This window comes from Chelonia mydas, chromosome 4 (assembly GCF_015237465.2).
Source record: "Chelonia mydas isolate rCheMyd1 chromosome 4, rCheMyd1.pri.v2, whole genome shotgun sequence".
Taxonomy (NCBI): Eukaryota; Metazoa; Chordata; order Testudines; family Cheloniidae; genus Chelonia; species Chelonia mydas.
The window spans coordinates 136579152-136605537 of record NC_057852.1 but is presented as its reverse complement, the minus strand read 5'-3'; the positions used below and the strand labels follow the sequence as shown (position 1 = coordinate 136605537).

At 54.1% G+C, this 26386-nt stretch overlaps 1 protein-coding gene across 1 annotated transcript; it reads left to right on the top strand.

The window, feature by feature from the left end:
- Positions 1-1651: 1651 nt before the first annotated feature.
- Positions 1652-25911, top strand: SMYD5 (SMYD family member 5). Its single transcript, XM_037898385.2, has 13 exons — positions 1652-1830; positions 5967-6075; positions 7245-7384; positions 7962-8083; positions 9320-9389; positions 11377-11481; positions 12079-12141; positions 13908-13978; positions 14554-14660; positions 15529-15585; positions 16416-16510; positions 17513-17583; positions 19795-25911. The coding sequence occupies exons 1-13, from the start codon at positions 1735-1737 to the stop codon at positions 19937-19939; spliced, it is 1251 nt and encodes a 416-aa protein (XP_037754313.1). The 5' UTR covers positions 1652-1734; the 3' UTR covers positions 19940-25911.
- Positions 25912-26386: the final 475 nt, after the last annotated feature.

Below are 26386 nucleotides of genomic sequence, written 5' to 3'. Positions count from 1 at the left end.
GCATAGGTGAACACAGACCCAAACCCTTGGATCTTAAGAACAATGAAAAAGCAATCAGGTTCTTAAAAGAAGAATTTTAATAGAAGAAAAAGTAAAAGAATCATCTCTGTAAAATCAGGATGATAAATACCTTACAGGGTAATCAGATTCAAAACATAGAGAATCCCTCTAGGCAAAACCTTAAGTTACAAAAACAGGAATATCCATTCCATTCAGCATAGCTTATTTTATCAGCCATTTAAACAAAACAGAATCTAACACATATCTAGCTAGATTACTTACTAAGTTCTAAGACTCCATTCCTGTTCTGTTCCTGGCAAAAAACAATCACACAGCCAGAGAGAGCTTTTGTTTCTCCCCCCTCCAGCTTTGAAAGTATCTTGGCTCCTCATTGGTCATTTTGGTCAGGTACCAGCAAGGTTATCCTAGCTTCTTAACCCTTTACAGGTGAAAGGGTTTTTCCTCTGGCCAGGAGGGATTTTAAAGGTGTTTACCCTTCCCTTTATGTTTATGACAAGCACAATGATATGGATCTGCACAACGATACCAAAGGTGAACGATGAAGTGCTCAGAGTAATAAAAATCAAAGACAGGAGTGCACTTCAGGGAATCCCAGCTGCGGATAAGACAAGTCTGCGAACTGCTGTGAGACTTTAGGCAGACCCGTAAACCGATAAGGGATTCTTTTAAATACTCAAACTGTGACTCAGAGTTTTTGGGGGTGTATGTAAAATATTTCACTGAATCAAGGCTCCTGTAGCCCCTCTGCATCTTATATCACAGGGGTGGCCAAACTTACTGGACCTCCGAGTCACATACAACAATCTGCAGAAGTTTGAGAGCTGGGGCGCACCTGCGGGGGCTCAGGGCTTCAGCCCCACTCCTGCTGAAGCCCTGAGCCCCAGAAGGAGCGCCCTGCAGGGCTGAAGCCGAGACCCCCCCACCACGCCCCCCCACTGCAAGGTCAAAGAGCTGCACCTGGCTTGTGAGCCACAGTTTGGCCACCCCTGTAATAGATCAGCGAGGGAAGAGCTGCCGTGTCTAGGCATGGGGGGGCCCTGGGCCTTTAGGAGCCCAGCCCTGGGAAGCCGGGTGCTGGCTGGTGAGAGGGGACATAAAAAAAGCCCCCCGCCCCCACCCTCTATTTGCAAACACGGCAGGTGGCTCATCCCATCGGGGCAAACTGTAACCCCCCCCCAGTGCCGGGGCTTTGTCCTCTGCCCCGTCTAGCAGCGCCCCGCCCCCCCGGGGCTGAACCCCGGCTCCTACCCCGGGCTGAACCCAGGCTGAACCCCGGCTCCTGCCCCCCCCGGGGCTGAACCCCGGCTCCTACCCCGGCCTGAACCCAGGCTGAACCCCGGCTCCTACCTACCCCCCCCGGGCTGAACCCCGGCTCCTACCCCGGCCTGAACCCAGGCTGAACCCCGGCTCCTACCCCCCGCCCCCCCGGGGCTGAACCCCGGCTCCTACCCTCCTAGCCCCGTCCCTGATTTTTGCCCCTCATCCGCCTCTCCTCAGCCTCCAGCTGCTCGTCTCCCCCCCCGCCGCCCGCCCGCCCGGCCGCCCGCCCGCAAACAGCAGGCAGCCGCCGCGGATTCCCAGCCAGGGCAGCGGGTGCAGCGGCTGCTCGGCACCAGCCCAGCGGCAGGGCCCAGGAAGAGGAAGAGGAGGAGGAAGAGGAAGAGGAAGACTTTCCCGCTCCCCCACCAGGTCAGAGTTGGGAGGGCGCCCAAGATGGCTGCCTCCATGGGTGACCTGTTCTGCTTTTGTGCGGATCCTGCGGGCCGGGCCCGGGCCATGGTGGAAGTGAGATTCATCAGCAGCCTCAAGGTGAGGGTCCCCCCCCCCCCCCGGGCAGGGGATCAGATTCCCCCCCCCCCCCCACACACACACCCTGGCCAAGGGATCAGATTCCCTCCCCCCCCACACACCCTGGCCAAGGGATCAGATTCCCTCCCCCCCCACACACCCTGGCCAGGGGATCAGATCCCCCCTCCCCCCCCCACACACACCCTGGCCAGGGGATCAGATTCCCCCCCCCCCACACACACACACCCTGGCCAGGGGATCAGATTCCCCCCCCCCCACACACACACACCCTGGCCAGGGGATCAGATTCCCCCCCCCCCCCACACACACACCCTGGCCAGGGGATCAGATTCCCCCCCACACACACACACACCGGCCAGGGGATCAGATCCCCCCCCCCACACACACACCGGCCAGGGGATCAGACCCCCCCCACACACACACACACCGGCCAGGGGATCAGACCCCCCCCCCACACACACACACCGGCCAGGGGATCAGACCCCCCCCCACACACACACACACCGGCCAGGGGATCAGACCCCCCCCACACACACACACACACCGGCCAGGGGATCAGATCCCCCCCCACACACACACCGGCCAGGGGATCAGATCCCGCCCCCCCCCCCCACACACACTGGCCAGGGGATCAGATCCCCCCCCGCCCCCCCCACCCACACTCAGGTCCCTCCTTCCAGGCTGGCATGAGGGTGGCTCTGCTGCTGCTGGGAGAGACTCCGCTTTGTGCAGCTTGGCACAGCCCTGGGCATTGCTCCACCCTGGGGGGGTCCCTCCGGGATCCCTCCCCTCGCAGCTCCGATGGGGTCCCGTCCAGCCTGCACTGCCCTTCCCTGGCTGGGAGACCCGCTTCTCTCTCACACACGCCCCCCTTCCCCACTCTAGGGACTATTAAACCTCCATCTGTGGCTTCTGCCAGGGGGGAGCATGATCTGTCCCTTTCCATCAGCCCCCATCTCCCGCCTTGGTGCTCCTTGCAAAGCAAGGGGGGTCCCCGCTCTTCCTGCCCCTGAATGGGGAGCCTTTCCTGGCTGGATCAGCCCCCCCCCCCCACCTGTTTGTCTGGTTCCTGCCCCACCCCAATTAAAAACAGTGATTTTTAAAAAAAAACAACATGGTTGAGCCTCCCTTCCCCCAGCTTCCCCTTTCCGGGAATTTGGACAGCTGAATGGGCTGGAATAGCTGGGCGCATCAGAGGTGTGCTGGGGGGCCGGTGGGGGTGAAGTCCAAGGCTGGAATTGCAAGGGAAAGAGGGTTGCAGGTCAGGACTGAGGTGCATCAGCAGAGTGGGGCGGGGCGATGCATGGACTGGATTATAAAAATCATACTTCAGATACATTGGCAGGGCTTGGGGGGCGATGCTGGGGGAGCTGTTCTAAACAGTGTTTGACAATTTTTGTTCTTGCTCGTGTGACTCCAAAGTGGCAGAATGAATTTGACTCAAAAGCTCCAGAAGAATTAATTCTCTTTCAAGGCTGATCTCAGCCCAAATGTGAACTTTCCCCAGAGACGCGGGAGTGAAAACAGGGGAATGCTATAAAGCTGATAGCTGCCATTAGCTTTAGCTTTGGGGCCCAAAATATCTATAATGCCAGGTTCATTTTATTGACCTCACTGTGTCCTGCTCCTGCAGATGCTTCTGTACTGGCTTATCTTTGTGCATGAGTTGTCCCCTTGATTTCAATGGAGCTATTCGTATGTGTAACATTAAGTAAGTGTGGAACCATTTGCAGGATCGGTGTCTGTATTTGTTCCTGAGTATTTGTGTTATGATGGGAAGTCTTTTATGTTGAATTATTTTTACTCATTGATGCTAAAATGACGAGCAACAGATCACATAATAAAGAAATAGTACCAAGCTAGGCCAGTAGGGTTACTCGGTCAAATCCTAGACCTTACTGCAGCCCTAGAGAAAATTACCTTACCGGTGATGACACAGCTTTCACCTCTTAGGAGGCTAGGAGGGGTTTGAATCGCAGTGTTTACCAAGGATCTCCCAATTTTATGCTCTAAATGAAAATGTTGTTGGGGCTGCTAAGTTTGCCAGTTGACATGATATGCCCCATGGGTTGTTGCATTTCAGTGCTGCATGAAATGATCTTGTGTATTTAATAGGGCTGTCAAGCGATTAAACAAATTAATCGCAATTAATTGTGTGATTAATCACACTGGTAATAATAGACTACCATTTATTTAAATATTTTTGGATGTTTTCCACGTTTTCAAATATATTGATTTCAGTTACAACCCAGAATACAAAGGGTACAGTGTTCACTTTATATTATTTTTATTTCAAATATTTGCACTGTAAAAAAACAAAAGAAATTGTATTTTTCAGTTCCCTTAATACAAGTACTGTAGTGCAGTCTCTTTATCATGCAAGTTGAACTTACAAATGTAGAATTATGTACAAAAAATAACTGCACTCAAAAATAAAACAATGTAAAACTTTAGAGTCTACAAGTCCACTCAGTCCTACTTCAGCCAATCGCTCAGACAAAACAAGGTTGGTTACAATTTGCAGGAGATGATGCTGCCCACTTCTTGTTTACCATGTCACCTGAAAGTGAGAACAGGCGTTCTCATGGCACTGTTGTAGCCGGTGTCGCAAGATATTTACGTGCCAGATACACTAAAAATTCATATGTCCCTTCATGCTTCAGTCACCATTCCAGAGGACATGCGTCCATGCGGATGATGGGTTCTGCTCGATAACGATCCAAAGAAGTGCAGACCAATGCATGTTTATTTTCATCATCTGAGTCAGATGCCACCAGCAGAAGGTTGATTTTCTTTTTTGGTGGTTCGGGGTCTGTAAGTTTCCGCTTCGGAGTGTTGCTCTTTTAAGACTTCTGAAAGCATGCGCCACACCTCGTCCCTCTCAGATTTTGGAAGGCACTTCAGACACTTAAACCTTGGGTTGAGTGCTGTAGCTATTTTTAGAAATCTCACATTGGTACCTTCTTTGCCTTTTGTCAAATCTGCAGTGAAAGTGTTCTTAAAATGAACATGTGCTGGGTCATCACCTGAGCCTGCTATAACATGAAATATATGGCAGAATGCGGGTAAAACAGAGCAGGAGACAATCCCCCAAGGAGTTCAGTCACAAATTTAATTAATTCGTTATTTTTTTTAATAAGCATCATCTGCATGGAAGCATGTCCTCTGGAATGGTGGCCGAAGCATGAAGGGGCATACGAATGTTTAGCATATCTGGCACGTAAATACCTTGCAACGCCAGCTACAAAAGAGCCATTCAAATGCTTATTTTCGCTTCCTGGTTACATTATAAATAAGAAGCGGGCAGCAGTATCTCCCGTAAATGTAAACAAACTTGTTTGTCTTAGCGATTGGCTGAACAAGAAGTAGGACCAAGTGGACTTGTAGTCTCTAAAGTTTTACATTGTTTTATTTTTGAGAGCAGCTATGTAACCAAAAAACCCTACATTTGTAAGTTACACTTTCACGATAAAGAGATTGTACTACAGTACTTGAATGAGGTGAATTGAAAAATACTATTTCTTTTGTTTATCATTTTTTACAGCGCAAATATTTGTAATAAAAATAATAATATAAAGTAAGCACTGTACACTTTGTATTCTCTGTTGTAATAGAAATCAATATATTTGAAAATGTAGAAAAACATCCAAAATATTTAATACATTTCAATTGGTATTCTATTGTTTAACAGTGCGATTAATTGCGATTAATTTTTTTGAGTTAATCACATGAGTTAACTGCGATTAATCGACAGCCCTAGTATTTGACTTTGAGATCCTTTCAGGTGAAAGATAAAGTTGAGGGGTGAAATCCTGGCCCTACTGGAGTCAGTGGGAGTTTTGCCCTGGTTTGCCCCCTGGAGCAGTCTGTGGGAGGGGGCACAAGCCATAAACATTTGGATCTGGATTCTACAGCTCTGGATCTGGGTTCCACCCTACATTCTCAGAGCCAGGGTTTTGGCTTAGGACACTGGACTTGGCGTCGGTCCGTCGGAAGACATGGCCTCTATTCCTAACTCTTGGTCTACCCTGAGAGTGGAACTCACAGCTAGCTGGGGAGATGGAATAGCCCTAACTGAACTTGCAGTGCTGCAAATTGCTACAGATTGGGAGTCACTCTTGTTTCTCCATTCAAAGGGAAAAGGCTTATTTGCCACCAGGAATATCCATAAAGGGGAAACGATCTTCTTGGAGAAGCCTGTGGTGTCATCCCAGTTCCTCTGGAACATGCTGTACAGATATAAAGGTGAGAGGAGAGTCATTGGTTTTAAGACCAGGAGGGGACCCTTAGTTCACCGACTCTGATGTCCTGCATAACGAAGCGCTGAGAAAGAAGCAGTGACCCTGATGTTGTGCCCCAGAAAATTACACTGGCCCAAGGTCTGAGACTTGCTGTATTCAGTCTGTGGCCTATGCGGAACAAAATGCTGGTGGTCAAAAGACCAGTGACAGTTTAAAGACTGATGTCTTTCAAACCACCAATGCTAGGAATAAATGCTTGATAACCTGGAAAAGCTGTACAAACCCAGCACGTCAGTGGTATAAACCACTGATCTCTAAATATGGTGCTCCATTAAATATCTTCTGCAAAAACCATATTGTCATTGAAGTAAAGGGGGCGGGAAAGCAAGATGATAATCAGAAGAATGTGGTTTTAAGGTTGGATACCTCATGGCCTTCCAGGGGTTAGAAACACTGTGCTGGACAAAGAATGTTTCCAAGTTCTCGTCCAAGACCCGTGGTCTGAAGGGAGAAAAATGCCGATCCCAGGGAATATAATGTGATTTGCAAGTTGGATGTAATCAGTGCAAAAGGTGGGAGCTGCACAGAAGCAATAATATCTAGGGATCATTCCTTGAACCCTGTTGCAGTACACCTTGGCTTCACTGGGCACTGTGTCTTTTATACCATAATCCCTAAACATGGAACAGGGTTAAATAATGATGACAGATCGGGGGATAGAAACCAAGAAAGAGCTTTAGGACAGGGAGAAAAGGTTTCCAGTTGAGATTTGAAGTGGCATGAAGAATCAGTGAAGTAGGGAGATACATGATGGTCGTTTCGGATGGCAGGAGTTGTGTCGCAGAAGGGTTTCTCATCGCAGATCAGTTTGGGGACTCGTGATGCAGGTGAAGTTTGGTGGCAAAGGGAGATGAAGAATGCGGGAAGTGGTGCAGATAATGGGGCCGTGTTTCTACAGACGGTGTTGGGCCTGTGATGTTTTCAGAGTGCTGGTTTAGAGTGGGATAATGAACCAGATTCTCAGCAACTGTAAACCAGGGTTGTGCCACTGAAGTTAATGGACCCACCCTGAAACAGCAGCCGAGGATCTGGCCAACTGCATGCAAACGCATCTGTCCTTTTAGAAGGAGGTTCTCTCTATCTCTGTCACCTGGCTCGTTCCTTCTTCCCCAGCCTGTGACCACTGCCTGCGGGCCTTGGAGACGGCAGAGGAGAACGCACAGAGGCTTCTGGGGAAAAGCCGTCGGGTCCTGCCTCACCCAGAGCAGTGCAGCATCCGGAAGGATTTGCATCAGCACTGTCCCCATTGCCAGGTACCAGGTTGCTGGGGAGAGCTGGGAGCTGCCATTGCTGTGGCCTTGTGTTGATCGATCGGGATGGGGCTTGATCTGCAAGGAGGCCACGTCCCTTTCAGATCTGCCATTGTTGCTGCAGCCGCCCTGGTGTTGGGGCGCTCTCATTGGGAAGGTTGAATTGCTTTCCTCGCTACTGATGGAGAGAGCATCTGACGGGGCAGGACCACTTAGGTCGTCTAGGCCAGTTCTTCCCACTCTACAGCCTCGTCGTACACAATGGGGGTGCAGGGGAGAATTTTCATATCCTGGTGCTCACAGGGCGTCTGTGTCCGAGGAGGGGTTCACCCAGGGGGAAGGCACATGCCTTTGCTACCCCCTGCTCTTCCTTGCAATAGATAGGGCCAGGACTCTGTACTAAGGGGAGGTGGGCTGGCGTAGGACTGTTCCCAGGAACCCCCTCCTCCCTACCACAGTGCTCTCCCTAGGTCACTAGGAAAATGGCTGGCCTTTAAGGGTTGCTCACTTTCCTGCGGGCTAAGTTCCTAGGTTACTCTTCCGCTGACTGACTTGTGTCGCTGTCTCTGTTGCTCTCCAGGTTGCGTATTGCAGTGCTGAATGCAGGCAATCTGCCTTCGAGCAATACCACCAGGTGCTGTGCCTGGGCCCCTCCCGAGAGGACCCCAAACATCCCCTCAACAAACTGCAGGAGGCCTGGAGGTAGGTGCACTGGATGTTTGTAGGACCAGAACTACCTACTGAATAGACTGGCTCTGGCTCGTTCGGGAGCAGAGACGGGGACTCACCCTGTGTCCAGCTGAAGGTAGTTTGGAGCAGGGTCAGTTACTGCTCTGTCTCTGCAGAGGCACCCACAGCTCCATTGTTCCAGCCTATAACCATCCAGGGCCTCCTACGATACGCAGTTGTCACTGTGCTGCATCCCACCGCCACTCAGAACTTCACGGCATCAGTGAGAACAGAGCGAGGAGCCTCCTGCTCCTGAAGCACAAGCCTCTGTCGCTTGAGCTAAGAGAGAATCTCCTTTAGCCATATAGAGGCTGTGACACCCAGCTGAGTAATTCTGATTCCATCCAGTAGTGGGCAATAGAGTGTGTATACACCAGTCAGTTGATTATAATACTTTGCAGTTCTATGGCACCATCTGTGGATCCCAAAGCACTTCACAGACATTATTGAATTAAGCCTCCCAACACCTCTGTGTGAGAGAGAGAGAAGGATTATTATCCCTGCTTGCAGATGAGGAAACTGAGGCACAGAGAAGGGATATGATCAAGGTGGTAACAGAACCCAGTTCTCCTGACTCCAGCCCTCTGCTGAAACATGAGACAACAACTCACTAGGTGTAACACGTAGATTTTTAGTTGGCTCTTCAGTTATTTGTATTATAGTAGCACCCAGAGACCCCTATCAGAGCTGTAATTGCATTGTGCTGGGGGCTGTACATACATAGAGTAACTGTAGTCCCTGCCCCAAAGAATTTACAATCTAAATAGACAACGGGTGGGAAGGGAAGGCGGGGAACTGACTTACCGAAGGTCACATGACAGAGCTGGGACTAGAGCTGGAGTCTCTCGAGTGCTGGAGCCCCTGGGCCTTGCTGCCTTTAGCTGGTTCACTGTCAACAAGCAGAGAACTGCACGGTAGACCAGACTTGGAAGGTCCCCTGCTAGAGTCCAAAGGCAGGGCAGGAAGTTGCCCCTTTGGCCAGACCTCCATCAGTGCCCCGGCTGAGCCTTTTAGAACTTGGTTAATTTCCACTTCCCCTGCGGAGCTCCTGGGCTGTTGGTGTCAGTCCAATGTCTGCGTCTGAACGAGGCTGTGTGTGGGATTCCAGTCCTTGTCTCCCTTCGAGCTGCAAACACCCTGCTTGCCCTTTCAGTGCCAGGACATCTCTGCTCCTCTCACTCTCACTCTGTTATTCCTCCCCCGGTACAGAAACATCCATTACCCACCGGAGACTTCCAGCATCATGCTGCTGGTGAGGATGGTAGCCACCGTCAAACAGGTGCGTGCCTCTGTTTGCTGCTGGCGGCGCTAGGTGCGTCTCGGCACCTCCTGTACGTTGCTCCCTGGTGTCTGCCCTCTCCTCTCTAGGGCTACGTCTGCGTTGCAAAGTGAAGGGATGATTGTAGCACCGGTAGGCATGCCCGCCACTAGCTAGCAGGGTTCACAGCCGTAGCGACAACATGGGGCACAGGTTATCAACCCGAGGACATATCCAGAGTCCTGTGCAGGCTTTTACTTGGTTGTTAGCCCATAAGACCGGCCAGACTGGGTCAGACCAAAGGTCCAGCTAGCCCCGTCTCCTGTCTTCCGACAGTGGCCAGTGCCCAGAGGGAATGAACAGAACAGGGAATCATCAAGTGATCCATCCCCTGTCGCCCATTCCCAGCTTCTGGCAAACAGAGGCTAGGGACACCATCCCTGCCCATCCTGGCTAACAGCTATTGATGGACCTATCCGCCATGAACTTATCTAGTTCTTTTTTGAACCCTGTTACACTCTTGGCCCTCACAACATCCTCTAGTAAGGAGTTCCACAGGTTAACCGTGCGTTGTGTGAAGAAACACTTCCCTTTGTTTGTTTTAAACCCACTGCCTATTCATTTCATTTGGGGGCCCCTGCTGGATCCTGTGCTGACATGTCTTCCCTACGTCTTCACTGCTAAGGTTAAAGCTAGCCTGGGTAGGCTACAAGCACACCTTCGCTTTGCAGTGTAGACATGCTGTAAGGTAACCTCCCGGCACGTCAGCTTGCGGGGCTGGGGACGTCTCACTGCACTGCACGCACTTACCAGCACTAGCGAGCGTTCATTGCTGAGACAGCATGCAGCAGAGAAGGACCTCATGACCTTCCGCCCCAGAAGCAGACCCTTCTTCCACTGTCATTCGCTCGAGAGCATCTAAGCCCTTTGGACACAGATGTGTCAGGCAGGTCGGATTCCACCCGGCAGTGGGACACAGACACACCAGCCAGGATGTCCCACCACAGCCTGGGTCTCTGTGTCACTGTCCTGACCGCGTGACACTGCTCCAGCTCCTGTCTCAGGGCTTGTGCGGGGCGCTTGTTTGTGCTAGGCGCTGAAGATGCCTCTTGCTGCGGGAAATCGAAGGCTGCTGGTAGCACAGATTCTGTAAGGGCCTTGGATACCATGGTGATAAGGGCGGAATAAATGTGCACACCCACCCGTGTGGCATAGCTGTGCCGTGGGAGGTGATCTTTATGGGCTAACATCTGGGTTAGTGTGTCCGGAGAAGGCATCTGTCATCTGCATGATGAGTGATCTCCTGCTCCTATTCCCTGGGTCTTCCCACTGGCCTGGGAGAGCTCTTTAAAATGAGGGTTGTGGCTGTGTACGAAGCAGCCCTTTGACTGTGCGTTTCCTGCTTTTCCTAACGGTGGAGTTTGGGGTTTTGACATCCCTCATCCCATCAGGTTACTGGGAGTCAAAGCTGTTGTCGCACATCTGTGGCTTCCCCTCCACCTTAGCAAAGGGAGACCTGAGTTTGCCTAGAACAAAAACTATCACCGTGGAACTGAGCCCGTCGCATTAATACCCCCCCATGGCGTACTCTCCTTGGCTTCTCCTGCCCTCTCTGTCTAGCTCCCCAGATGGGCCTCACTGCTGTGTGTCTCACCTGTATATCCCCACCGCTCCCATCTCAAGTAGAGAAGTATTATCCTTATCTCACAGATGGGGAAACTGAGGCACCGAGTGACTTGCCCAAAGTCACAGAGGGTGTCTGTGGCAGAACAGGGAATTGAACCCCGCTCTCCTGAGTTCCCACCCTGTGCGTTAAACACAAAACCAGCCTTCCTCCCCTTTCCTTTCTCTGGCTCACTTGTATTCCAGGGGTTAAACATCGCTGTAGCAGAGCTAACGTTCTGGCCTAAATAGCGTCCAGATCTGGGTGTCCTGCCATCTCGCGTAGCCCCCTCCCACTTCCCTCCTGCTGGAGTGCCAGTTTGAGTGGCTGTTTGATACGTTTCAGGCAAAGGACAAGGACTGGTGGATAAAGCTTTTCTCTCAGTTCTGCAGTAAAACGGCCAACGAAGAAGAGGAGATCGTCCACAAGCTGCTGGGGGACAAATTTAAGGTCAGTGCGTCACACCACTGGAGTGCTTTGGCCTTTTGGGGGGGATCCCTGAGTTCCTCTCCTTTCCCTCTGAAGGCCCCACTTGTGTACAAACCCTGGGTCACAGAGAGAGACACCACGGTCCCCAGCAGTGACCAGAACCGGAACGGTCAGTGTCCAAACCACGGGCCTTCTCCACTTGAGCTAAAGGAGTTCTCCTCTCGTGCTCAGTACACGGCAGGCTGTTGGACCAGCCACTAGAGGGAGCCAGGGCCATTAAGCCAGTGTATTGCCCTGGCTCCATGGTAGACAGACCAAGCTGTGGCCTGTCCACTGAGAAAGGAGCAGTTAGTGCCAGGGGTTTCCATGCTGAGGTTGCTTCTCCCACGGGGAGTGGCCAGATACCAAAGCTTTGCTCGTGGGCACGCAGCCACAGGTGGTGGTGGCTTTTGATGGCTGCCAGCTTGGGGGCAATTCAGACGAGCAGCTTCTTGACCAGAAATGGTGGCGCAAAGAGCCTTCAGGCTGCTCCAGACTCTGCTCGTCGGCTGGATTTAAAGCTGCCACACCTGTCCTGGGGCTCCTCTCCTCGCTGATTTTGTGGCCATGTTTCTCCAGGGCCAGCTAGAGCTCCTCCGGCGGCTCTTCACGGATGCCCTTTACGAAGAACATCTCAGCAGGGTGAGTGGTGAGACCTTGACATCCCTCCCCCCCCCCCCCCCCGGCAGAGTCCTGTGCACCCCAGAAAGAGTGCTGAGGAGCCCCCGTTTCTCCCTAGTCCCTCTGACACCCCGAAAGTGGGGTGTCCTGGTTGCCGTTCCTCCTGACAGTACTGAGGGGCTAAGATTTGCCCTGAAGCCCATTGGTGCCTCACCCTTATCCCAGTGGGGCTGAGGCGGGATATGAGGGACAACCTCTTTCTCTAGCACCTGAGCATTTAACCCCCTCAGTGCTCTGAGCTTAGACGGGCTCAGGGGATAACAAGAATCATAGAAAGGTAGGGCTGGAAGGGACCTTGAGAGGTCACCTAGTCCAGCCCCCTCACTGAGGCAGGACCACGTGACCCTCTCTAGACCATCCCTGACAGGTGTTTGTCCAACCTGTTCTTCAAAACCTCCAGTGACGGGGATTCCACGACCTCCCTTGGAAGCCTGTTCCAAGTGCTCAGCTCCCCTTAGAGTTCGAAAGTTTTTCTTCATAGCCAACCTCAGTCTCTCTTGCTGCAGATTAAGCCCAATACGTCTCGTCCTCCCTTCAGTGGACTCGGAGAGTAATCGATTCCCGTCCTCTTTGTAACAGCCGTTACCATATTTGCAGACTGTTATCAGTCCCCCCCTCAGTCTTCTTTTCTCAAGACTAACCATGTCCAGGGTTTTTAACGTTCCCCGTGGGTCAGGTTTTCTAAACCTTTTCTCATTTTTGTTGCTCTCCTCTGGACTCCCTCCAGTTTGTCCACATCTTTCCTAAGTGTGGCGCCCAGGATGGGACCCAGCTGAGGTCTCACCGGTGCCGAGCGGAGTGGGATATTACCTCCTGTATCTTACGTACGACACTGGAACACGTACAGCTGTTCAGCATTTCCCCTTGCTGCTGCCTTACAGGGGACGTGCCCGGGGGAAAGAAATACAATGTAATAGGCTTGTGCCCTCTCCGGCGCTCTATGGCTCTGGAGTGACTGTACTTGGAATCCACCATTGAGTAGCAGAAAGGAGAGACGAGGCCGACGGGGAGCTGGGAGGGATCCCTAAGAACTGGGTGGGGCCAGAACCATCTGAGAAGGTTGTAAATGCCTACTAGGGGGAGGAATTGTTTGGGACAGGACACCCCAAGGAGTAATGGGGTGAAGCCGAGGGAGGGAGAACGGAGGCTGAGTCTGGGGAGCCCTGCTGACCCTGGATTCTGCTAGAGGATGGAGCCCCTTTCCTTGATGGGTCAGATTTGTCAAAGGTGCCGCTCTCCCACTGAAGACAGTGGCTGCGAAGTGCTGATGAAAATCAAGCCACTAAGCTCTGTGCCTCACGTTCTCCGTCCAGATCTCTCTCACGGGGCATTTCTAGGGACCGCCGCCTTGTGTCCCGGCTTTGTTATTACAGGACACTAGACCTGTGTCACAGCAGAGCTGAGGCTCGGTTCGCTGTTGGTTGTAATAGCATGAGGGCCTGTTCTACGGCAGCTCCAGCCCCGGCCCCGCGTCCCGTCACGTGATTCTGCAGCGGGTCCGACAAGTGAGGCTGCGAGCTAGAGTAGTGTTTCTCAGCGACTGGTCCGTGGACCGGGGCCGATCCCCGAGATCTCCCTGACGCAGTGCAGGAAGGCAGCGGGCTGGTCCCTGGTATCAAACAGGTTGAGAAACACTGAGCTAGAGCAAATGGGAGCCACTGAGATGGTAGCTAGCCCTACAGTCCTGACAGGTAAACTGATCCTCTTGCTTCTTGGCCTCTCTGCAGTGGTTTACTCCAGAAGGGTTCCGATCGCTGTTCGCCCTGGTTGGGACCAATGGCCAAGGCATAGGAACAAGGTAACCAGTGGATTCGCCATTGCGCTCTGGCTGTGCATGGGGACCTGCTGAGAAATCGGCATGGAAGTCATGAGAGTCCCAAAGCTCTCTAGGGCTCTGGGCTCCCCTCAGCGCTTGCATGGATCCCCTCTGCCGTCTGAAGGAGTCATCCGTGCACATCCCTCAACCCAGCTGATGGGAGCCACTTAAGTACCTAGAGCGAGAGCAGAGAAAAAACCTTGTATGTATTGCTGAGGTTCTGTAAAAGCGGCTCTTTACCGCCTTTCTGTCAAGTAGAACAGGACCTCCCCAGTGCCCTCAATCCAAAGCCTCCCAAAGTTCAGGTCTGGTTTTGCATCAGAACTTTGCCTCTTGGGGCCATTGGACAGTTGAATCCTGGGAGCCCCAAAGAGTCTCTCCTCCCTCCTGAGTGTTCTGTGCTGAAGAACGAAAGCCGGTGCTGTGAGCACCCGTGCCGGCTCTCGGGGTGTGATCACAGCTCTCCCAAGCACTGGGGTACGGGTGGCTCTCTCGCCCACCCGGCCAGATCCAGAGACCTTTGGAAACATAACCACCTTCTGTCTGGTTTCCGCTAGTTCCCTGAGCCAGTGGGTCCATGCCTGCGATGCGTTAGAGCTTCCCCCGCACGAGCGAGAGCAGCTAGACGCCTTCATAGACCAGCTCTATAAGGATATCGAGAAAGGTAACTGCAGCAGGAAGCATTGGTGTGGTCCCCGGGTGGCTGTCGGTGCGGTTCCCTGGGTCATTGTCTTCTCCAGGCCAGTCAGGGACCAGGGAATGGGCAGGGCTGGGGGTGGGACTCAGCAGTGATCACAGTTGGCCGATTTTGTGGGCTGCATTGACCGGTGCTGTCTGAAGGCCCCGGTCAGGGTCCGCGAGCTGCCGCTGGCACTCCCGGCTGCAGTGTAGCTGTACCCTGAGAGAACTCTGCTCAGGGACAAGGCCCCTCCTTCCCATTCAACATCGGGGCCAGGACTGGTTTGCTGCCATTTTTCTGGATTCACCAAACCCTCAACAGTCTCAACAGCGAGGGGATCTGGCTCCCAGATACTGGGAAGTGTGGCTGAGGGGAGGCGAGCTGCAGGGAGCAGCTCCTGGGGCTGGTGGAGGGAGATGGGTGTGTCCCCAGGCGATGGCAACCAGTTTTTAAAACCCCAGCTCCCCGTTTTGCTGGTTGTGATGGGCGCAGATGCGGACCAGCAGGTGTCTGCTTGATTTGTGGGTGCAGTTAAGTAATTAATTGGATGTTTCCGTGCCTTCAGTTCCTCCCACAGCTATCGGGGGGTCAACTAGGGAGTCTGGCCCCTTTAAATACCGACCCCCCCCAGCTGTCCAGTCCCCAAGCTACCTGGGAGGCTGAAGGGGATTGGTGTGACCGGCCCAGGTGAACCGGTACAAAACGGCTCTGCCCTGGTCGAATTTGCCCACCCTGCTGTTTCCCCACGCGCTCACTCTCCTGGAGTGAGGGTTTGGCTGGGGAAGCTGTCCGGGAGGAGCAGGGTTTGGCTGGGGAAGCTGTCCGGTGCTGTAACCCTCCCTTTCTGCTTCAGAGACCGGGGAGTTCTTGAACTGCGAGGGATCCGGCCTCTATGTGCTCCAGAGCTGCTGTAAGTAACGGGCCGATCCTGATTGGCCGGCCCGCCCCCTCCCTCTTTGGCTGAACCATTCTAACGGTCCGAAGGTTTCGAGAGATGCCGGCGTGGTCGGGCGGGTCACAGCCTGACCTGCCTTCTCATTTCCTTGCGTCCATTTGCAAAAGCCACGCGTTATTTATATGATGCTTCTCAAAAATGAACACGCTAGAGCTTTTCAAACAAGCAAATAAATGCCAGCAGCTCAGCACACGTGAGCAACCCTACAATAACAAACCAGGGTCTGCAATCTAGCGCCAAGGTAACCTCCAGTGCATTCGTATTCCTACTGGCATGTTAGAGACAAATACCATGCGACTCAAACCCCAGAGCGCTTTTTGCATGCAATGGGGTAAAAATACCTTGGTGAGGAAACCGTCTCCAGTCTTAGCTGCCTCCTGTTATTAAAGAAAGGGCAATCGGAGACTGGTTTATTAACGAGAAGGGAGGGAGCCTAGAGATAACGCAGCCGTCTCGGTGCTGCAGGGAGTATCTCAGCCAGGGTGGTGGGGAAATCTGTACAACAGGCAGGCTTACGGAGAAGGGAGCAGGATCTACAACAGGAATATTTTCCTCCATTGCTTCTCACCCCATTAAACGACCAGTGGGGAGACTAGTTGGTTCAGAGAAACGCGAACAGCATCCCAAGGCTTTCGCCTCCAGCTCACGGCGTTGAGCCCGGGGCAGAACTGATCGAAGCCCTCCCCGTCTGCTGGCTGTTCCGCGGTGCAGTGCAGTGAATGGGTGGGTCTCCTGCCTCTGTGTGTCACTCACTGGCTCCGGTGCCCATCTCTTCCCTGCTGCAGGTAACCACAGCTGCATCCCCAACGCTGAGACGTCCTTCCCGGATAACAACTTCCTCCTGCACCTCATCGCCCTGGAGGAGATCAAGCCGGGAGAGGTGAGCCTGCAGGGAAGGGAATGGCTGGTTTGTTTGGGGAGGGCCGAAGCCTGTAGCCCTCTCTCAGGCCAAACTCCTCCCGAGGGCAGTGGCTGTCCAGCCTGTGTAAGACCAGTAGGGTTCTGTCTATGTGCTTACATGATCCCCCCATTACCATAGTATCCAAGCACCTCCCAACCCCCATAGGAGGTCACATCCCTATTGTATGGATGGGGAAACTGAGGCACAGAGATGCTGTGACTGGCCCAGGGTCAGAGAGGGAGTCTGTGGCAGAGCTGTGGGTTGAACCCTGGTCTCCTGAGTCCCAGTCCAGGGTCTTTGCTAAAAGACCATTAACCCTCTGTGGCCCTTTGCTGAGGAAAAGACAAGGGTCATCATGAGCTGCGGTTCAGCCCAGCGGGGTTTTCGAGCTGTTCTGGACCCTGATTATTTTGTGAGCAATTGGGGAATCCCAGGCGATCTCTGCTATCCGGATTAGAGATGGGCCCGACCGTCGAGCCCCTGAACGTCGGGGCAGTTCAGATCTGACCTTCGCACCCCCGGCCTGCAGCGTCGCTCAAGTGGAGGAAGGCATGGGACCAGGCTGTCAGGACAACAAAGGAGATTCCTCACTGAGGCTGCAGGACACACATGGACCCTCTGTTTCTCTCTGGCTCTCCACATCCCCTGTGCTGCCTGGTGTCACCATGCAGCGGCCCCTTGAGTCCTGGCCGGGCCTCCCAGCCATGGAAAGGTCCGCTGATTGCTCTGCTGGGTCAGTCTCTCCATAGGGCTGGATTCTGATTTCTACCTGCCCTGGAAGTTAGCCCTGCTGGATGCTGTATTCTGCTTTAGCCCTGCCAGTTTCCTCCGCTCTCTGGCAGTGCCTTGTCCCCAGGGACTTGCTGCACTTTCCCCTCTGTTCCTGGAAAGCATCCCTCCCCCCGGGGCGGGGGAGCCCGGCAGTGGTTCGGTGCAATGGGAACGGACTCTCAGCCGGGCCTGTTTCTCTTGTCTCGGCAGGAAATCTGCATTAGCTATTTAGACTGCTGCCAGCGGGAGCGGAGCAGACACAGCCGCCACAAGATACTCAGGTAGGAGTCGTCACCCGTGCCGGTCGGACTCTGCTGGCCAGGGGGCCCTGGGGACAGATCGGGGTAGAAGCAGCGGTGGGGGGAAGGGTTGCCAAGGCATGGGTGGAGCGAAGTGGTTCTGCAGAATATTGTCAATTTATTTTCAGGGATCAGGGGACACCCCCCCGCATCTTACTCTGTTCTTGGATGTAATGGCATCGTCTGGCCTCAGTCTGCTGCACCCGTCCCTCTGGCTGAGCAGGGCAGGTCCCAGTGCACACTCGCCCACTCACGCTCACACTCTCACATACGCACACCACACCCCCCGCCCCCCCCCCCCCGGCCTCCCTTCCCTGGCCCTCCCTCAGGCTGAGCAGGGCGGGTCCCGGTGTGTGCTCTAATACTGCCAGCCACAGAGGGATACTTGAGATCAACCCGAGTTGCTCCATTCAGCCTCTGCCCCAAGAGCTGAGCCTGCTGCGTCTGCCCTCATCGCCCTGTGGCCTGCGTCTGCGCCTTTGTATGGCGCCTCCTGGTTTCTGTTCGGCTGGCTTTGCAGCGTGCGTGTACGTGCAGCCTGCTTGGACGGGCCACTGTGTCCTCCGCGGTCCGAAGGGTGTTGGGCTGAACGTACAGCCTGTGTGCACTCTCGGCACGCTCGCCCTTCGGGACGGACAGATGTGGTCGGCACACCAGCATGCACGATACGCAGGCAGGAGGATCACACAGCAGGCATGCATGTACGTGATGTGTGCATCACGTGCATGCACGCTGCATGCAGCACCTGGGATTCGTCTGCACTGTGAGCTGGTGACACCTTCTCCCCAGCTCCTGGCAAAGTCCGGAGCCCCGGGGCTTTATTGCCGTCTGTGTTTTGCAGGGAGCGTGTGGCTCCTAACCTGTCAAGCAGCATGAACCCTGGGAGCGGACACAGCAACACCCGCAGGGTCCATCTACACAGCAGTGAGCGTGTGTGTGGCCTGGGCGGGCATGCCCAGGCGAGCTTTAACTTAGGCAACGATAGCAGCATCGACGTGGGGGCACAGATTTCAGCGTGGGCGAGCAACCCGAGTTTGTACCCAGGGACCCTGGTGGGCCAGTGCTGGGGCAGCTACCCTGCGCTGAGGCCCGTGTCACTGCATCTCCGCTGCTCCTGTTACCTGTGCAAGCTGGATCAAAGCGAGCCTGGTATACCTGCCTGCACGGCAGGCACACCTCCATCTGCGGTGGGGACCGACCCAAGGATGCATCTCGCCCAAGCTTGTCTTATTCCTGAGCTACCAGAATGCTAGGATAGGAAAGGGATGGATAATAAACCAGGAAATGCCATAATGCCACTATATAACTCCCTTCTACGGCCACGCCTTCAGAGCTGCCGGCAGATCTGGTCGCCCCATCTCCAAAAAGATGTATTAGAATTGGAAAAGGTTCAGAGAAGGGCAACAAAAATGATGAGGGGGATGGAACAGCTTCCATGTGAGGAGAGATTCAAAAGACTGGGACTTTTCAGCTTGGGAAAGAGATGACCAAGGGGGGATATGACAGTGGTCTGTAAAATCCTGAGTGGCGCGGCGAAAGTGACCAGGGAAGTGTTATTTACTCCTCACAACACAAGAACCAGGGTCACCCAGTGACATTAACAGGTTTAATACTACCCAGAGGAAGTATTTCTTCTCACAACACACAGTCAACCTGGGGAACGTGTTGCCAGGGGATGCTGTGAAGGCTTCTAAAAAAGAATTAGAGAAGTTCCTGGAGGGTGGGTCCAGCAATGGCTCCTAGCCAAGATGGCCAGGGATTCAACCCCATGCTAAGAGTGTCCCTAGCCTCTGACTGCCAGAAGCTGGGACTGGGCGATGGGATGGATCACTTGATGATCACCTGTTCTGTTCATTCCCTCTGGGGCACCTGGCATTGGCCACTGTCGGAAGACAAGATACTGGGCTAGATGGACCCTTGCTCTGACCCAGTCTGGCCGTTCTTATGTAGCTATAGTGTGTGCTCAGGTTAGAACGATAGAGACCAGTGGCTTCTTGTCCAGCATAACTCACGGCTCAGGCTACAACCCTGCCCTTCAGCAGTTGCCTGGGGAGCTCTCCCTGCCCAGAGGGAGGGATAAGTGGGGAGTTAACCCCCAAATGGCTGGCTCTACAGAAGGGTTCTGCGCTCCAGCCTGGCACCACAGTACTGCAAACTCCCTTGACGTGGTTCTCTCTCTCCTGCTCCCCTCAGGGAACACTACCTGTTCACCTGCTCATGCCCCAAGTGCCTGGCTCAAGCCGACGACGCCAACCTGACTTCAGAGGAGGAGGAGGAGCTGGAGGGCGAAGGAGAGACGGATGACGCGGAGCTGGAGGATGAGATGACGGACGTTTGATCCTGGGCCCAGGGATGGGGTTTGGCTTTGTACCGGAGACGGGACCGTGGGGAGGGACTGTGCCTGGTCGGCCAGGGCTGGTGCTGCGGCAGGGAGAGAGCATGTTAAGGTTTGGCTAGGTTGGGCAGTGGAGGAAGCGGGGATCTTCCCTGCTCCTGACCATCCTTCTGCGGGAGTGTGTCTGTGGTCCCCTCTCTCTAGGTAATGGCTCCACTTGTCCCAACCACTCCTCCACGGCTGAGGGAGATATCAGCCCACCCAGACATCGCCGTGGTCTCCTTGTTTGTGTCTGATCCTGCACACAGAGCAATACGCCAGGGCGGGGGAGATGGCGCATGCAGGGAAAGTCCCCTCCTCTTCTGAGCACAGCGCACAAACCTTAGCACAACTCTTGTTCCTGACGCTGGGCGAACAACCAGCTACTCCGGGACTTCCTCCGGTGTCAATATCTAAGTGATCTGAGAACTTGGAGAGCGGAGTCTGGGGGGATTTGGGCACATGACTTCCTCGGGGTGTGGAGGGGGGAGAACAGGTTTAACCCTGTGGAGACAGTGGCTGTGCAGAGAGGTTGTAGTCTCATGGACTCAGCACAAGACAGGGAGCCAGGACTCCTGGGTTCTAGTCCCTGCTCTGTCGCTGACTTGCGGTGTGAGCAAGTCACTTACTCTCGCTGGCTCTCAGATTAAAATGGGGGGGGATGATCAGACTTTCCTAGCTTGCGGGGGGGGGGGGCGGGAGTTGGAAGGATTAGCTGCTCCATGTCTGGACAGGGCTGAGTATTTTGAGTTGTAGATATATATACTCTTAGTGCCAGCAGGTGAAGGGTTAAGTAGCTCTGGGGGTGGATACAGTCAGCTGGTGGAGCCTCACACTCCTTACCTTGGTCTCCTGCTCCTGCTGGCCTAGTACTTTTGTTGTGGGGGTTTCACCATGGGGAGGTCTGTCTGCCCCACCGGGGCATCAGGCTCAGTGGTGCTGGCCTGTGAGGGGCTCCTGAACGGGCACCAAAGGGAAATCCTGACCCAGCTTGCCGCAGGGGGCTCGACACCTGGGGCCAGTTATAACGGTCCGTAGGCATTCCTCTGCTCAGCACTGTAGCGCCGAAACTCGTTGTCAGAGGGGAGTTAGGCGCTTAGGAGCCTATTGACTGTCAGTGCGGTTTTGGCTCTTAGGTGCCTAAATCCCTTTTAACAAGGAGACATAGGCTCCTGAATCAGCTAGGCATTGGAATGCTGAGCGCAGCAACGGCTAAATACCTCTAAAAACCTGGGCCCCGGTTCTTCTGCAAAGGACCAGGAAGGGGGGGCTGGTCCCACCCCAGGTGGATTTGCCAAGCCCAGCCCTGGAGCGCGAAGGGAGAAATAGTCGACTCTATTGTGTCTGGGGGGTGGTTGGAGGGATCCATCCTCAGACTTCCCTTGTGTGTATTATCCCACTGACCTCCAAGGGGTGCAAAGGCTGCAGGGCTGGGCCCTGGGGTATCACGTGACCTTCAGCCAGGCTCTGGAGGCTGAGTCCGCAAGGAGCTGGCAGCTCCTTCTAGACCCACTAGCGTAAGCCCCCAAGGGACCGTCTGCCTGGGTCTGAGCAGTGCCCAGCGCCCACAGCTCCTCTCCAGGCCAGTGGGTGTTGCGAGTGCTCAGCCCCTCTCAGATCAAACCCTATCAGAGCAGTGTGGAGCTCTCGGGGGGGACGGCGAAGGATCCAGATGAGAATTCAGGCCGCCTAGTACCAGAGCCGGAGATGGGAAGATGCCAATCGATGCGGGAGTCCGTTCCCCTGTGAGGGCAGGACCAGCCCTGCAATAGAGACTGAGCCGCTTAGAAATATCTCCGCCTTCTACGAGGCAGGCAGCGTACCTACAAAGGGTGCAGGGCCATTGTGCTCTTCCTGGCAGCCGTCTCCAAGGTCCGTGACATTGTGGTTTGCCTTTCTGCTCTGTCACGGTGACTGGATGAAGGGTTGGCTTCCAGCACAATGTAATTGCTTGCGGCCTGCAGGGTACGCACCGACTCTGGGCTGCCTGGGGACCAAACTGAGAGGCTGCTCGCTGTCCACTTCTGATCTTCTCCCCATGAATAATGAGGCTGGAATGGGAGAAAGGTCACCCGCCAGCTGTGATCACCTGCTCTTTAGAGCCACGTTCCGCACCCCATCTCCTCACTCCAGTAACGGGGCCAGGAGCGGGGGCACCCCAAATCCTGACCTCGTACCCCACACCCCCATCAGTGAGAGGGCAGTTAATGAAAACACTAATTAGGCTGGTTAAAGCACTGAACTGAACAGCCAATTTTAACACGAACAATTTTAATAATTAACTTTTGTAGTTAACCCTCTACAAACTCAGTGCCAAGCCAGAGTCGTTCCCCTTTCCGGAAGTGGGATACAATTCCTGGCCTCGTTTCTTCCACCGCCTCCCCCAGTCCTCCTGCAGCTGATGGGGCTTAGCCGTTCTGATCAAGATGAAGCATGGCGTGCTGGGAGTGGTTGTCTCGTCAGTCCCCCCCACCCATTAAAGGGTAAGAGAGATGCAGTCTTCTCTGTTGCCGATGAGGCAGGAGCTGTGTGGCTCTGGTATGTTGCCTAGCCCTGGGTGCTGCTGTGTCCCTCTATGAAGACTCATTTTTCCCACTTTCCTTAGGACTTCTCTTGGAGGGGGGGAGCCCGGGCTCTGTGACTGGAAAACAATGGACCACCACGCTCCTTAAACCTGTCTGTGTTGAGTGTCTTAGGGCCCACTTGCAGGGCGTCTTCCCCTTGAGTTTCGCTGGGAATTTGACAGGGTTGTTAGCTTTGAAATATGACTGTTGAACCTATCTTAGCCTTGTGACAGCACATTTTGAGGGCTTTTACATTCTGCGGGCCTGGAGCTGGGAGACTGACCTAGAAACTTGGTGCCTGCAGATCACAGGCCAAATCCTACACTGGTGTAAATCTGGAATAGCTTCACTGATTTCCTCGGAGTTACTCCAAATTCACACTGGTGTCGCTGAGATCAGAATTTGTTTTCACCTTCTTAAGCCCTTGCTGCACAAGAAGTTGTACTTAGATTTTTGGTCTTGCTTGAAACAATACAGCAATATGTTTATTTGATGTGGTGCTAATGCCCGTGATGACAGAACTGCAGTGAATGAAGGGAGTACGCTGGTATGGAGTAGACCGACTTTTAAACCGTGGCCTACAATGGCTCCGGAACATTGCTTGAGCAAAGCAGTCTTCCAAAAACCCACATGGTGCAAGGATCTCAAACAAGGTCCCACCTGTAGAAGGAAAATGTTACATTTGAGAGCAAGGAATTGTGGTTGAGCAAAGACCTGCTAACCAAAGTGATCAGGCTAGATGTGAATGACAGTGACAACACTATCCAGATGAAAATGATATTGCAGGAAAGCCCTATCTGTGATGAATGAGGTGTTTAAAAAAACCAAAACCTAAAACAGGAGATTTAACAACCACCACCACCCAAGCCTTGTCTCTATTTACGCGGCTTCCTTTTTTGCAGACCAGCTTGAACAGTGTCTCTATATTGGTCAGTTTCACTTCTTGGTTCTCATGCCCGGGCACAATTCCCTTGCGTGTGGGTTTCCTGTGCAATGCTTCAGCTCTAAATAATCCCTCCTCTTTTGAATGTATACACCCTGCCTGAATAGAGGGCCTGTGGCACTGCTCTACAGGCCGGTGTCCTGAAGAACCAGAGCACTGCGGCTAGCCCTGCCTTGGATATTTTGTTGGCCAAGCTTGAGTTTTAAAGTTGCCAACATCCATCTCCCTCCGACGGTAGCTTTCCGCCTAAGGCTTTAAGTTAACGCGTTTCAGTTCAGAGAGAGTTGGGAAGCAGGCCCACCTCGTCTTACTATTGTGCTTGTAACCAACAGCCCGACGTTCCTTTTGGGACAGGGGCGAGAGGCAGTCTTGTTTCAGGAGAAGTAGGCAAAGCCATTTGATCGGTATATTCTCACATAAGCAGCGATCGGTGCGTGCTACAAACTGTGGATCCAGATTCCCAAACAGCCTGAATGTCGAGCCTGGGGTTGGGTTGGGTCCACTTGCAAAACGGGGAGTATTTGGCGCGGGAGGTTTTGGTGCCTCGCTGGATGAGCCCTAGCAAACGGCCGTAGCGTGGGGTGCAAAGCGGCCCTGTTTAACAGTAGTTGCCTTTTGATGGAAGCTGCCACTAATCTTTTTGAAACAGAAAAGCGGGTGGGCCTGGCTGGGCTGCCCTTGCCGAGGTCATCCACAGTCTGCGCCCAGCTCCGCAGCTTGGCCACCTGGCTTTTATTTTCTGCATTGTTCGATTCACAGCAAAGCAGAATTCTAGTGCCATTCCGGTCTCCTACACCTCACCCTACCCCGTCACATCCACGCTCTGCACAGCTTCCCCGCGGTCACAAACGGCCTTGGGTAGCTGAGCCTCATCAGCCCCCCTCCTCGCAGGTTCCTGGTTCAGGGCTTGGGACGTCCTCCCCCGTGGAGTGTAGCCAGACATATCTCCAGAGTAGGGTTGCCAACCGTCTAATCACACAAATCCAAACAGTCTTGCCCTGCCCCTGCCCCGAGGCCCCGCCCCGCTCACTCCATCCCCCCTCCCTCCATTGCTCACTCTCCCCCACTCTCATTCAACGGGCTGTGGCAGGGGGTTGGGGTGAAGGAGGGGGTGAGGGCTCCGGCGGGGGTGTGTGTGTGGACTCTGGGGTGGGGCCAGAAATGAGGGGTTTAAGGTGTGGGAGGGGGCTCTGTGCTGGGGCAGGAGGTTGGGCTGTGGGAATGGGTGAGGGGTGCAGGCTCTGGGAGGAAATCTGGATGCAGAAGGGGGCTCTGGGCAGGAGGTTGAGGTGCAGGAGGGGGTGCGGGCTCTGGGAGGGAGTTTGGATGCAGGAGGAGGCTCAGGGCTGAGGCAGGGAGTTTGGGTACAGGACGGGGCTCAGGATTGGGGAAGGGGATTGGGGTGCAGGATGCAAGCTCTGGGAGGGAGTTTGGATGCAGGAGGGGGCTCAGGGCTGAGGCAGGGGGTTGGAGTGCAGGAGGGGGTGTGGGCTCTGGGAGGGAGTTTGGGTACAGGAGGGGGCTCAAGGCTGGGGCAGGGGGGCAGGCTCTGGGAGGGAGTTTGGGTACAGGAGGGGGCTCAGGATTGGGGAAGGGGGTTGGGGTGCAGGATGCAAGCTCTGGGAGGGAGTTTGGATGCAGGAGGGGGCTCAGGGCTGAGGCAGGGGGTTGGAGTGCAGGAGGGGGTGTGGGCTCTGGGAGGGAGTTTGGGTACAGGAGGGGCTCAGGGCTGGGGCAGGGGTGCAGGCTCTGGGAGGGAGTTTGGATGCAGAAGGGGGCTCAGGGCTGGGGCAGGGGTTTGCGGTGCAGGAGGGGGTGAGGGCTTCGGCTGCTTCCAGTTAGCAGCACAGTGGAGCTAAGGCAGGCTCCTTGCCTACCCCGGCCCTGCGCTGCGGCTGGTACGTCCCTGTGGCAGGCAGGAGGTGTTGCGCATTGCCCCCGCCTGCAGGCACCACCCCCACAGCTCCCATTGGCTGCCATTCCCAGTCAATGGGAGCTTTGGGGGTGGGGGCGGTGCATGGAGACTCCCTGCCCCTCCCGCCCCCCAGGACCGCAGGGACGTGCTGGCCACTTCCAGGAGTGGCGCTGGGCCAGGGCAGGCAAGGAGCCTGCCTTGGCCCTGCTGTGCTGCCGGACTTTTAGTGGCCTGAAATCTCCCAGTTTGGTTTTAGTAGCCTCCAGGAGATAGAGCCCGATTCCGGGAGACCCCCAGCGAAACTGGGAGAGTTGGCAACCCTACCCCATAGAGAGGGGCTACTGCACACCCCACCTTCTATAATCACTGTGTTCATGCTGATGCAGGTGTGACACTGAAGTCGGTAGAGCTTTTCAATCAGTTGGTATGATGTCTGTCTGTACATAATGCATGATAAGAGAGAGCTGGTATCCACCTGAATGAAAATAAATCAAACCACAATAACCACCGCTGATTTGGACTCTGCAAGCTTCCCACAGCACTTGAACTTTGTGGAGCTGTTTCTTCTGTCTGTTTCAGTCTGTCCTTTTGGTGGTAAGATCTAGGGGAACTTGCGAAGCCGAGATGGGCACGTCCTCCCTCTCCAACGATATCAGCCAATAAAGCACTGCACCTGGTCCTTGTCACCCGTCCCACTGCCATCCCTGTGGCATCGTGCCCTTCGGTGACCTCAATAAAATGATAGTGGTAAGACCTGGGGCTGGGCCTGTTTCTTTGAATTAAACATGGATGGTGATCACTTGTTCTCCACATTTGGGAGTGGTTTGGTAAATACGGTCAGAGACTTTAAAAACTCTTAAATTTCATAGTTTCAGATTTTAAAATCTGAAATGTCACAGTGTTGGAACCGTGGGGGTCCTGATCCAAAAGGGAAGGGTCGCAAGGCTATTATAAGGGAGTCGTGGTATTGCCCTCCTTTGTTCTGCCCT

Excerpts from the sequence above, each read along its gene's own strand:
- SMYD5 (XM_037898385.2), top strand. The coding sequence starts at position 1,735 with ATGGCTGCCTCCATGGGTGACCTGTTCTGCTTTTGTGCGGATCCTGCG. Across the intron at positions 14,661-15,528 it reads CTATAAGGATATCGAGAAAG|AGACCGGGGAGTTCTTGAAC; the intron begins GTAACTGCAGCA and ends TTTCTGCTTCAG. Across the intron at positions 17,584-19,794 it reads AGCCGCCACAAGATACTCAG|GGAACACTACCTGTTCACCT; the intron begins GTAGGAGTCGTC and ends TGCTCCCCTCAG.